Below are 12,949 nucleotides of genomic sequence, written 5' to 3'. Positions count from 1 at the left end.
AACCTGTTTCACACTGACTGTCATTGGCCAGGGAAAGCTACTCATAGCCAAGGGACTCCGAGAGCAGGCTGCCCAGCCATCTGTCCACCCACACTCCCAGCTTTAAGGGGTGTCTCTGCACCTCCCATTCTAAGCCTCTATGTTTTACCCTCCCTCCAGCAATGCCAAACCTAAACAAAACCATCTAACATTTCACAGCTGAGGCCTTGCACTGGGGAGTTTCTGTCAAGTCTGAGCCAAATGAGACCAGGTAGAATTTTCTAATGTCCCTAAATGACCTAGGCGCCTAAACTCACCTACATTCACAGAGACTGAGGCACCTAAGTCACTTCTGAAAATGGAACTCCAGCTCCCAAGGCCTTGTCTACAGCCAAAAGACTAACTCTAATTACAGCCCCTACCCCACCATAGTGTGGATGCAGTTACAGCCATTTATAAGCGTTTATACTGGGATCGCTTATCCCGGTATGGAAGGGGAATGAGCTATGCGGATATAAATGCACCCACTTGAGGGGCTGTACCAGTATAACTAGATCAGTAAACACCCTCCCCTCCTCCCCCAAACTGACATTGCTATCCCAGTAAAATATCCCGTCTTACAGCCATTGCTCCTGCCTGTGTCCCCAGCCACTCTCGTCTAGAGGGACGAGCTTTTCACCAGGACGATTCCCTGCAAGCAGACTCAAAGGCTGAACTCCTAATGGAAACAATCAGAAAAAAAGTGCAGGAGAAACATTTTAGGCCGCTTAATCCATCAGAGGGACATGACAAAGGGCACAACCCCATGTCTTTTCCCCCTTGTAGGTCACTTACGTTTCCATCCTTGAGTACCAGAGGCATTGATAAGCTGGGCTCCAGCTTAAAGGTTTTGCCTGGGACTTATTTCCGCAGCAGCACCAAGCAGCCTGCTCCATAAAGCCCTTTGAATGAGGCAGGGCCTCAGCAGCTCTCACAGCCACCTAGCGTTAGCTGCTCCCACCCCCCACGCACACAGATTCTACCTGGCTCCTGAAAGAAGATAGTCAAGTTTTGAGAGCATGGATTTGATCAGCAGAAACACCTGCTTGGGGACTGGAGGCTGCAGCCACGCTCGAAGTGGAGCACTGCAACTCACTCCAGTGGGCCTCTTTCTCCAAGTGCCCACACTGAACCCACACGCAGCACTTCCTCCACACACTGCCAGGCCTGGGACCATTGCACCTGGTCTACAAACCATGGCACCGCTCCCTGGAGCTGGCGTGTGGTTTATATGATCTTTCTGCACCATATTCGGTTTCTTCCACAGGATGTTCAGGGCCAGCACAAGCCCAGTGGTGGTGCACAGGCTTGGCCACCACCACTGCAAGTGCTTGTGTGCGGCCATGTGGTGCTTTATGGGTGTGCTAGAGGGTTGCAGCAGTGGTGGTAATGTCCAAATTGTCTAGTGCAGACAAGCCTCTAGAGCCAGGTCTTGGAATGGTCTTATGCCTCCAAAGAGCTGTATCAGCTCATCCTGCACTCTGCAGTAGAGATCTTGCAAGGACAAGGCCACTCAAGAGTTAAACTACTTGCATATGGCAGCCAGAGGAAGCAGCTTTCCCACTGGTGTCACAGCAATCTAAGATCATACGAGCAGGAACAAGGCAGCAGGATCATGGAACTGCGCAGGAAGAAAGCCCGCAATTTTCCACAGCCCCACTTTGTGGACGGATTAGCTCCAGAGCCAGACGTGTTTGTTGCCAGGAGCAGCAACAGAATCTTAGCACCTAAGGCTGATCTGAAAGAGAAGGGGGTAGTTTTGGGGCAATACCCACCCACCCCCAGCACAGCCCTGCCAGCTCACCCGTGATAATCTCTAAAAGCTGCCACAAGGGTAGGCCAATGCGAAATAGCATTTAACATGGAAAACTGCCCATAGCCACAGACATATTGATGCCCACACGCTGACAATGACAACAGGTACCACTAGGCCAATGTACAAACTGCAGGCCTGGGTAGAGGGAGAACAAGGCCCCATGACCCCACCCGGCATTGCAGGGACAAGAGCAGGCCAGTTCCAGCTTCTCTGCCACACCCTGGGACAGATTCTATCCTTATTAACACTTACATATGGACATAGTCTCCCTTGCTGCAACTGATGTAATTATAGAGAAATCAATTTATACATCAGCTGCTGGGACCAGCTCCACACAAGGTGAGCCTGCACAGAGCGCCCCCGGCCAATCAGGCAGCTTAGAGAGCCAGTCCATCTGCCCCGCTCGGCTGCAGGAGGAATGGAGAGCGCAGGGCCCTGCACCCAAACACCCCAAGCCAAAGCCACCACAAGCTGGCATACCTTGTTACCAATTAACCAAGCTCATCTGTGGGAGGAGCAGAGACCAGGGCAGCACAGCACCCATGTGGTACCATCAGCAGCAGAGCCTACTTAGCTCCAAACCTCAACTGCAGCCATTTGCCCAGAACAGCTCTCCAGTATGACAGGTTCTGGTGCATTCAGGCATGCCGTTCATGTATGTTGAGGATTCCTGGGGAGCTAGGAGCTCAAGCCACCTTCAGCCCTCCCACAAAGGGGGAAGCAAAGAGTTGCATCCTCTTCTCATTGAAGAAACACAAACTATGTATCCTGGCTTCCCCACTTGCCGCAAAGTACACCAGACCTTGACTGTCAGTAACAATCCTACACAGGACCAGTGGATGGATGGTAAGATGCTCTTCCCTCATCTCAAACACTTGTGACTCAAAGCTGTGGACTGGGGATCTGGAGAGTCCCATCTCCCAGAGGCTAAGAAGGACAGTTCTTCACTGTACAGTCCATTTTAAAGAGGCCAGAACCAGCTTCCACCCCTGGCCCAGGGAGCCATTTCATGGCCCAACGCATCTTGCTGGCAAGCAACTTGCCCAAAATACAGCCTACGTTTTGCTGTTCCCAGTTCCTCCCGTTACAGCTCACCAGAACCTAGTGTAGCACACGCAGCAAGTCCTGTGCATTCTAGAGGACACTGGAAGCAACTGCCTCCATCTCCTGCTGCTGAAGGGGAGCAGTCCCACTGCTCCTGGCAAAGCATTAGGGGAAGAACACGTACAGAGCACCGCTCCACTGGAATGGGAAGCAGACATGGGGCTGCGTAGGCTGCCTGTTCTCCACAGCAATGTCCCTCCACCCCACCCCAGCAGGGTGGCAACTCGCCTGCCTCTTACCTTCTCTGCTTTGACCTTTTTCGGCTGCCGGCACTCACTTTCCCCATCCTCCATCTCCGATTTAACTCCCAAAGGATTGAGCGCAGCTCCCGTGTCAATAGCTATATTCCCGAGCTGCTCGGCTGCAGCAGGTTCTGGCCCTTGGCCCGCATCGTACTGTCCCACCCTCACAGCCAGGGCGAGAGGCTGGAGCACGCTGGGCTCCTTCTCTGATGGAGCCCCCACACCCTCACTCCTTTCCTTCTTGCTCTTGGATGAGCTGCCCTCCTTCTCCTTTTTGGAGCTGGCCACGCTGCGAGATGCTTTGGCCGACTTCTCAGTGCCCTTCGGGATGACAGCAGCTACCAAGCCGCCCGAACTGGCGCCATCCCCAGAGCGTCCCTGAACCTCCTTCTTGCCACTGGCCCCCTCGCCTGGAGTGAACAGAGAGGTTCCTGGGGCTGGCTTGCCACTGTCCTTGCCACTCTTGCTCCTCTTGGATTTGGACTTGCCCTCCTTGCCCTGAGGGCCCGGCACCGGAGTCACAAACTTGATGTTATCAGGCAGCGTGGCCACAGCGTTGGGCGCCGGCAACCCCACCTCTTTGGAGCCCGACATTTCCAATTTCTGCTGGTCCTTCTCCAAGTCAGCGTCCAGGTCAATGATGAGGTTCCCTACTCCAATGTCCCACTCATCCCCACTGTCGTACGTCTCAACAGGGTTCGCATCCACTCCTTTCCCTCCGGAAACTCCGCTGCTCAAGGACATCTTAGAGTTCACAGCCCACCTCAGAGTTCCAGGCTCTTCCCCGCCTCCACGCCTCTGGATCCCAGGCAGCAGCTGCAGCTATGTGCTCAGGCCTCCAGTGGTCAGGGTCTGCCCAGGTGAGGGCATCATCGCTGAAAGGGAGAGCAAGAACAGGTGTTACACGGAGCAGCACGGGGAAGCCTGTTTGAGTGATCTTCCTGGAACAGGCATACACACCTTCACCACTACAGGGACTCAACAGGTACCTGTGCACCACCACAGACACATGGACCCTGAACTCCCCCCCACCTCTTTCTCTCTCTCTCACACACACACACACACAACCACAGACACACGGAGCCTGAACACTCACACACACGCTGTCTCTCACTCACACACACCACCAGAGACAAAGAGCCTGAACTCCCCACACCACCACCAGACACAGAGTCTGAATCCACTCTCACACACACACACACACAGTCACATGCACACCTCAGACACGGAGCCTGAACTCACCCCCTCTCTTACATACACACACACACCCCACCACAGATACATGGGGCCTGATCTCACCCGTCTCCCATCTCTCTCTCTCTCTCTCTCTCACACACACACACACACACCCCACCACAGACACAGGAAGCCTGCATTCGAGATACACACACACACATACACACACACACACACACGGTCACTCACACTCACCACCACAGACACAGGGAGCTAAACTCGCCCTCACACGCTGTCACACACACACACACACACACTCTCTCTCACACACTCTCTCTCACACACACAAACACACCCCATGACAGACGCAGGGGCCTGTGCTCTATTACCAGCCCACGCGAGCCCATGGGCACAGCTGCCCACACCTATCTTGTTTCACCCCAAAGAAACACTCACATGAACGTACACAATTTCAGACACTGAAGCTGACCAGAGCCCACTGCCTGTGCGGGGAACAATCCGCAACACCCCATCCCTCCAGCCCCTACCACAGTCACTGCCCTGGAAAAGTGATCTGCTACATGAAACTCACCAGCCTGCCCTCTGGCTGCCACAGCCCCACCACGCCATCCTGCTGGCCCCTCACAGGGTCCCAACGCGGGGCTCCTCGGAAGAGGCCCTAGCACCCTGGCTGTCCCTGTGGAAGCCGCCATCTGGCACCACTCCCTCAATCGATACAGGCCCCGGCAGGTCACAGCTCTCAGCGTCAACAAGACATTACTCACTCGCTCCCTGCTTGCCACTTCCCTCTGAATTACTGAGCACTCCCTGCACGCAGGCCCGGGATGGAGGCAGACCCCTCCCCTCTGTGCCCCCCAGGGCCAGGTGTGGCGTTTGGGGACCTTGATCAGAGCAGTGTGCCCCACACACACTTTGCAGCATGAGACCAGAGTCACCTACCAGGGAAATTTAGTGCCCTGGTGGGAATCCGACATCTAGCCTCAGAATGAGCAGTGTTAAAGCCAGGTGAGAGCCACCGGGATCAGCCGGGGCCAAATGGCAGGGACTAGATTTCTGTCCCCAGAGCTCAGAGCTCACCTCCGATCTCCAGTGACAGACCACAACATGTCAGCTCACTTTAGAGCTCCCACACTCGAAAGCCACCACACAATACCCAGCACAACTGACTGATCAGGAGAGGCCCAAGGCCAGAAGAGGAGTGGGGGCTTCCAGGTGAGGACTGAAGGGCATTGGCAGAACTGCAGCAGAGGTAGGGGGAGCTCAGGGCTGGAATAGCAGGGGGATTGCAGGTCAGGACTGAGGGGTATGGGCAGTGTTGTGTAGGAGCCAGGGCTGAGATCAGGTCTGAGGGGCACTAGCAGCACTGCATGCAGGAAGCTGTCACTGCACATGCCCACGCTCTGCTGCCCCCCCAGTCAGACCTAGCATTCTCTCCCTCATCCCTAGAACGCCCTAAAGCCAGGGCAGACACTCAGACCTCTGCACTGCACATTTCCCTGGAAGCAATTGTGTAGCAAGGGGAGAAAAAGCCCCCGAGTCACTCATGGAAAGTAGCTAGTGGCAATTGCATTACCAGACATAACTATCACATGAAACAGTGTTCTTCCCAGCAGCCAGGCTCTCAGCCCCAGCAAACCCCTCTCCAGGCTCTCCTGAGAAACCCTTGGCCGCCCCTCTCAATGCGGCTCCTCTTGAGTGCCATTGTCCTCCTCCTCCTCCTCCTGCTGAGCACACGGCCCACAGATCCACTGTATTATTTCTGAGCAACACTCCAAAAGCAGGTGACTTAAAAAAATACATTCTCTTTTAAACCCCAGCAGGCAGGAGCCTGGAAAGCAGCTTCGTGGTGCGTTTTCAGAGACACAAACACTGTAAAAATGCCAAGGAGTCTTTCATCAGACAGGCTGCAGCAGCCAGACCATTTTCCATCTGCTCCCCACAGCATCCCTGGCTCTGTACACCTAATAATCCACTCTCTGACAGGTCATTACAGAGATTTTTAACCCCAGGAGCCAGGGGCTAACACGCGAGCTGGAAATGAAAAGCACTGACCTCTTGTTTCAATGGCAGAGAAAGTGCAGAATCAGGAGAACGCTGCATGCAGCATTGGAGTCACTAACAGCTTTCAAAAGCCGCCATGTGCGTTCTTCCCTCCCTCTTCCCTTGCCCCAGCCCCCCACCCCCACCCCGGGTAACCCACTTCCCAGCTTGGAGCATGCACAACAGTCAGCATCCTCAGCTCTAACCCACCAGCTGCTCAGATCTACCTGCCTCTCTACAGCCACTTTCCCGATCCATCCCTGCCAGATAGTGCCATTTGTGCTTTGTTCCTCCAGCTGAGATCACAAACAGGCTGCTCCCTGCACGGATCAGCTTGGGGGAGGGACGGAGATGTGCAATGATCAATTCACCTCACTCCCCCCAGCCTCCCTCCAAAACAAGGAGAAGCTCTTCACATCCAAAGCGGCACAAAACCTCCCTGCCAGCCCCCAGCTCCTGGCCACCACAGGCGCCACGTACAGAGAATCGCCTTTGTACTGCCAGCCCTCAGCAATTTCTTTGTCCAGATGCACAAGGCCAATAATGAGTTTGACTGCCCAAGCTGTTAGACCACAAAGGCCCCTCTTGGGGATGGGATCAGCCCAAGGACCGGGGGCACGATATCCCACCAGGTCACTTCAGAGATAACAAATATAGTAACAGACCTTTGCCCAAAAGCCTCTGTTCCTCCCACGTGCAGAACGGCACATGCAGACCAAGGTTTTGCTGGGTGATGATGGCTATGGGGCACTATTGGTGAAATACAGACCAGCCCCCCCATCGGGGAGCCCAATAGTTACCCTACGCCAACGGCCTCTTAAACAGTTTGTCTGGACTCCAAGGGACTGCACCTGATTCATGTCTAACAGACCACATAGTAGCTGTCCCCCCTCCTTTTGATACTGAGGTGCAGCCTGTAAAAACTACTAGTCCCAGCATGCAACACTCCATGTTGATGCGAGGGTAAGGCCATGTAACCAAGAGTGAGCATTGCATGCTGGGACCTGTAGTTCACATGGCCATGTTACAATAAGGACAGCGCATGTACAGCTCCATAGCCTGTGCTTTGCTCTTGGCCACTATGATGGGATCAGAGAGCTTCCTGCTTGATTCATTTCTATGCCCTCTCAACTGTATTTTTAAAGGTAGGAAAAGCAAAGTAACTCCAAGTGCTATTCAGGCAAGAACCCAGCTGAAAGGGAGATGGAGACACCTCACTCACTAGAGAAAATCTTCCCCGGCATCCAACAGCAGGGATGTTTTAGAGCCACCCCAGGGGAGCAATTCACAGGGCCTGAGATCCCTTTATGCTATCCTGCACCACTATCTCTTATGTACACAGAATGACTTGACAGCTAAACTAAAGCAGCCCTCTCCATCTCAGCACGATCATTCAGTCCCAATCACCCCCCAATTTCTACCCTCCAGGTTCCAACTTAACCTTAGCCATCAGATGGTAAGTGATTTGGTCCCACTCCAACGGAGCAACCCATTGATGAAGAGCTGCCAGCTCACCGATGTGGCTTCTCAGCCTAAGAAGAGTATCACAGATTCAGGGCAGAGCTGGAATGAACGCACACATAGCCCTCAGAGGGTCAGTTGCTCAGTGAGACTCACAGCAGCCAAGCAACTAGGAGCCACTGGCATTTTATCTATGGCAGCCTGCAAAAGCTGATGAGCTGGTGCCCAGCAGGGGCAGGTCTGCCCACATGAAAATGCTCCTTTTCAAGCTACACTACCCAATGCACACTGTGCCCTCTGCCTCACCCATGCAACCCAACGGACGCCCATGAGATTGTACTAGTGTAACTGAAGGCAGGACTTGTCCCCCAGCATGGAGAAAGAAGAGAAAACCCCTGCAAACAAGACAAAGCAGAGAACTTCAGGGGGCGCTGATCACGTCCACCCCTCACACTGTGCTGGCTGACAACTGAACTAGAGGACATATGGAATTTCCAGTACACACATCAGGAGACACTAACACAGTCTGGCTCTGTGGACACCTTTACCGACACAGAGAATGCAGCCTGTGCAGACTACAGGTCCGGGCTGCAACACACGCTCTGAGGCAGAGCAAGCGGTGCATGCCGGGACCTGTACTCATCACAGGCTGCACCTCCATACTCAGGAAGACTCTCATTACAACTTGATTACTGATGCCCATTATGCACAGCCCTCTGGTTCCTGGCAAGTTGCCCCCATTAGGTGCCCATCAGAAACTCTGCCTCCTCTGGGAGAAGGATAAGAGACAAAGAAATCACAGAACCACAGAAAACAGTGAAGAGGCTTATGCAGCCACAGCTAGTTTTCCCCGCACCTCCTCCCATTGCAGGCTTGATCCCTACACAACAGAAAAGGCATGCGGTCACCTGTGAGGCTGGAAACCTGCCAACAAGGCATTTTAAGAGAGGGCCTGGAGCAGAGGTTCTTCAGGGAGACAGTTATCCACTGGGGAATGCTGCACACACACAGTCAGACATGAATAATTCAGCTCCATTTGGTGCTGGAACCTCCACAATCCACATCTTTGCACTGGGAAGAAGCCAACGCATTAGAGACAAACCGGAAAGTTCACTTTCTGAGCTAACAGCCACTGGCAAACACACCTAGAGAAAGCTATTCAAACAGACAGGGAGCATTTCAAACACACCAGCACCAGCCGGAGACCTGGGAAACCACATTAGCCAGGGCTCTTTGTGCTGGAACACACCCCAGCGGATCCTCTGTAAACCCAAGGAGCCTGCATTCCTTCTGAGCTGTTGTAGTGGAGCAAGAGGCAGAAAAACCTAAACAGGGAATGATTTAACGCCCAAGGGTGACAAAAACCAGAAGCAAGCTATTCCGCTGGCAGCAAGTCAGCCAGCCCACACATAAAGAGACTGTCTCCTACCCATGTGCTCGAATCTGCAGCGCTCCGGGATTAGCCTCTGGTGGCTTCCAGACATGACTGACTGCAATTTTCACCCTGATTAACTTTCAGGAATGCCCACAACAAGGAACAGCAAAGACGACGGGAAATCTCCTGTGCGAGGTGTTTCCTCTGGCCAGACGGCTGCCACTCTACAGCAGACCAAAGCAGAGGAGGGTTTCAAATAACTGCTCGCCCTCACTGGACCCAGTCCAAGCCAGCAAACGCACCCATCTGTCCAAGAGCAGCCCCAATGATAGGAGTGGGAGGCAATCCCAGCACCAGTTGGAGGGAGGAGTGGAATCAGAAGAGCAAAATCTCAGTCAGAACAAAGTAGGAACTGCTGCTCGCTGCACGGAACAACTACCCACCCCATCCAGCCCCACGGGTGCCCAGTTTTCCAAGCGGGACAATGCAGAAATGCGAGAGGATGCTGTACTGCAGGCCCTTTCTCCCGCCATCTAGTTCTGGCAGCCAGCCTACAGCTTTCCCCATATGTTGCCTCCACACAAGATCCTTTTTTGTTTCCTTTTACGACTAAAGAAACTCAAGAGGGGACTCGCCTTCCTTTCCAGAGCTGCAGTGCCAGCTCTCTGCTCTCGACTCCTAATGCTACCTCTGTAATCCCCCAGCCTGGCTTGTTTGGGTTGGATTTTTTTTTAAGTAACTCCCATGTCGTTTTTGTAGATTTCTTTTTAAGATGTTCCTTTCTCCCTGCCCCCTCTCTCTAGCCATGAAAAAAATGTTGAACAAGAGCCAGCTGGCACGCACAAGAGGAGACTGAGAAATCTGCACAAAGGAGCTTCCTCACTCACTTGCTGCTTTCAGATCAAGAACAGTGCAGGGGAGGGAGTTCTGCTCTCCCCCACACATCAGTCCAGCTGGAGCAGACAAAGGAGATTTACCATGACACCCCTGCGAGCTGCCACCCAACTGGGGTAGGTTTCCTGTATCGCATTCACACAGTGGGTGTCCAAGATGTTCCAAAACACACTGAAGTCCAGGTTTCAAAACACGCTGTTAACTCTGGAATTAAGCACGGTTTGAAGTGGAAGCTAACATGTCACTTGCTTTTTCTCAAACGACCAGGGGCCACCAAAGTTTGCCCAATCAAGGGCCATGCTGGCAACCTGCCAGGAGCAAGAAGGCTGAACCCACTTTGAATAAAATGGAGCCACCCTCCTCTTTTAATATGGAGGTGCACCTCCATGAAAACTACAGCTCCCAGCATGCAATGCAGCCGGATCCTTTGGCTGGAGGTAGAACAATGCATGCTAGAACCTGTTGTTTCCATCGGCTGCACCTTTGTATTAGAAGAGGAATCTGACCTTGGATGGCATTTGGCCATTCTTGGGTCTGCTTTGTAACACACAGAGATCCTGGAATGAAAGGAACTATAGAAGTGAAGAATATGGCATTACTGTCTCCCTCCACCTCTGGTTATAATCAGCCCTTTGACAAGGAGCAGCAGATAACTGGAAGCAATTAGAGGTGTTGGGGGAGATAAAGACCAGCACAGTCATTCTGAGAAGACCTTGTCTGCATATGGCTCACTAGGCTGCTTTGGGAGGAAACCACAGCCAAGTCCACACTGATGTCAGCTGGAAGTTTTAACTTACAGCTCCCCTGAACATCAACTAGTGTTTTACATACAAAAAATTAATGCAACTTTCAGCTGAGAAATTCAGCATCAAGTCAGAAAATGCAGAGTTAAGGTTAAAAACTCAACCTTGAGTCTGCCTCCCAGGCTTATAACTGTCAAATATGGCCATTCCTGACAGCCACGTTCAATTACATCCATACAAAGAGGAATTTCCTATTAAACACCAAATACAGTAACATACAGTCATTTCAGAACCAGTCTGGTCTAAGCTTCAGAAAAAGCTTAGTCAGATTATTTAAAAACTCTATGCTTGTTTTTATTAGTTTATTTAACTCCAATGTCAAATAGACACTGGGGAGAGAAAAAACAATGAGGAGTCCTTGTGGCACCTTAGAGACTAACAAATTTATTTGGGCATAAGCTTTTGTGGGCTATAACCCACTTCATCAGATGCATAGAGTGCAAAAATACAGTAGGCAGACTCTCTTGCTTAAAGATTGCAACACACAACCCCACCCCCCTCATCCCTTCAGTTGAGGTCCAAGAACTCCCAATACATAACCCCCAAGAAATCCTCCAGCAAAACCAAGGAAGACCAGTCTTGACATTGCTGATATTTCTGAGGTAAGAACTAAAGCAGGAGTTAAAAACCCACACACAGAATCATAGAATATCAGGGTTGGAAGGGACCTCAGGAGGTCATCTAGTTCAACCCCCTGCTCAAAGCAGGACCAATTCCCAACTAAATCATCCCAGCCAGGGCTTTGTCAAGCCTGACCTTAAAAACATATATCCTACCCCTTCAGGCCTTCTTTATATATTATGAAGTAGCAAAAACTGGCACAAACAAACTTTTCTTTTAACCGTCAGCAAGTCACTCAATGTTGCCTTTAACCTGAGTTCATGGCACAGAATTTTTTTTTTTTTTTTTTTAAGGAAAAAGTTGCTCCTGGGATTTATAGCTCTTTAGATTTGCAATTATTTGGCTTTGATTTCACGTAAGCCCTGGAATTTTTGACCAAAGCCTACTGTGTACGGAACAAAATATACCTCTTAAGCCTTATCTGGCAATCTGTGTGGCAGAAGACCAGAGTTTTGCATCTCACATGTATTTAACACCTAGCTAAACTTCTTTTAACTACTTGTCACTAACTAAATTCATTCTCCAGCAGAATTTATGCTAATATTGACACAACTGAGCAAGAATCATCCCCCCCCCACCCCTTCCCAAGATTCCCTGCTCCCCTTATAGTTCTAGAGAAGGCAGCAGAGCAAAGAGGGATGTGCCCATCTGCTCACTGCTCCTCCAAGCTGCAGAGATAGCTAACAGCATCTCTCTAGCACAGGGGCAGGCAACCTTTCAGAAGTGGTGTGCCGAGTCTTCATTTATTCACTTTAATTTAAGGTTTCGCATGCCGGTAATACATGTTAACGTTTTTTAGAAGGTGTCTCTCTCTAAGTCTATATTATATAACTAAACTATTGTTGTATGTAAAGTAAACAAGGTTTTCAAAATGTTTAAGAAGCTTCATTTAAAATTAAATTAAAATGCTGATCTTACGCCGCCAGCCTGCTCAGCCCGCTTCCAGCCTGGGGTTTTGTTCACCTAGGCCTGCAGCAGGCTGAGCGGGGCCTGTGGCCGGGACGCCGGCTGGCAAGGGGCCAGCAGCCGGGACCCCAGACCTGGGTGGGGGTTCAGGGGTCAGGGCAGAGGATGCAGAGCAGAAGGCTGGGTGTGTGGGGGGGGTTCAGAGGTCAGGGCAGAGGGCAGTGGGGATGTGGGGGGTTCAGGGCAAAAGGCCGGTGGTGTGGGGGGATTCAGGGGTCAGGGCAGAGGGGTGTGGGGGGGTTCAGGGGTCAGGGCAGAAGGCTGGCGGGTGTGGGGGTGCAGGGAAGAAAACTGGGGATTTGGGGGGGTTCAGGGGTCAGGGCAGAGGACTGGGTGTGTGTGGGGGTGCAGGGCAGAAGGCTGGATGTGGGGGGGGTTCAGGGGTAAAGGCAGAGGGCTGGGGGGGTGGGGG

General features: G+C 52.0%; 1 protein-coding gene across 4 annotated transcripts in view; it reads right to left on the bottom strand.

The window, feature by feature from the left end:
• The window catches only part of ZNF609 (zinc finger protein 609), a 121,469-nt gene that overhangs the window by 98,148 nt on the left and 10,372 nt on the right, over nucleotides 1-12,949 (bottom strand). For 3 of the 4 annotated variants that reach the window (XM_024213768.2, XM_024213770.2, XM_024213772.1), the window contains exon 2: nucleotides 3,178-4,055. In XM_024213768.2, coding sequence (XP_024069536.1) covers nucleotides 3,178-3,924 — 747 coding nt within the window. In that variant the 5' untranslated portion in view covers nucleotides 3,925-4,055. Of the gene's footprint in view, nucleotides 1-3,177; nucleotides 4,056-9,307; nucleotides 9,359-12,949 lie in introns of those variants that run through there. The other variant, XM_024213769.2, reaches the window with a different exon arrangement.

This window comes from Terrapene carolina, unplaced genomic scaffold (assembly GCF_002925995.2).
Source record: "Terrapene carolina triunguis isolate 2854851 unplaced genomic scaffold, T_m_triunguis-2.0 Scaffold67, whole genome shotgun sequence".
Taxonomy (NCBI): Eukaryota; Metazoa; Chordata; order Testudines; family Emydidae; genus Terrapene; species Terrapene triunguis.
Note: the sequence above shows the minus strand (reverse complement) of the source record. Positions and strands in the feature narration are given on the sequence as shown.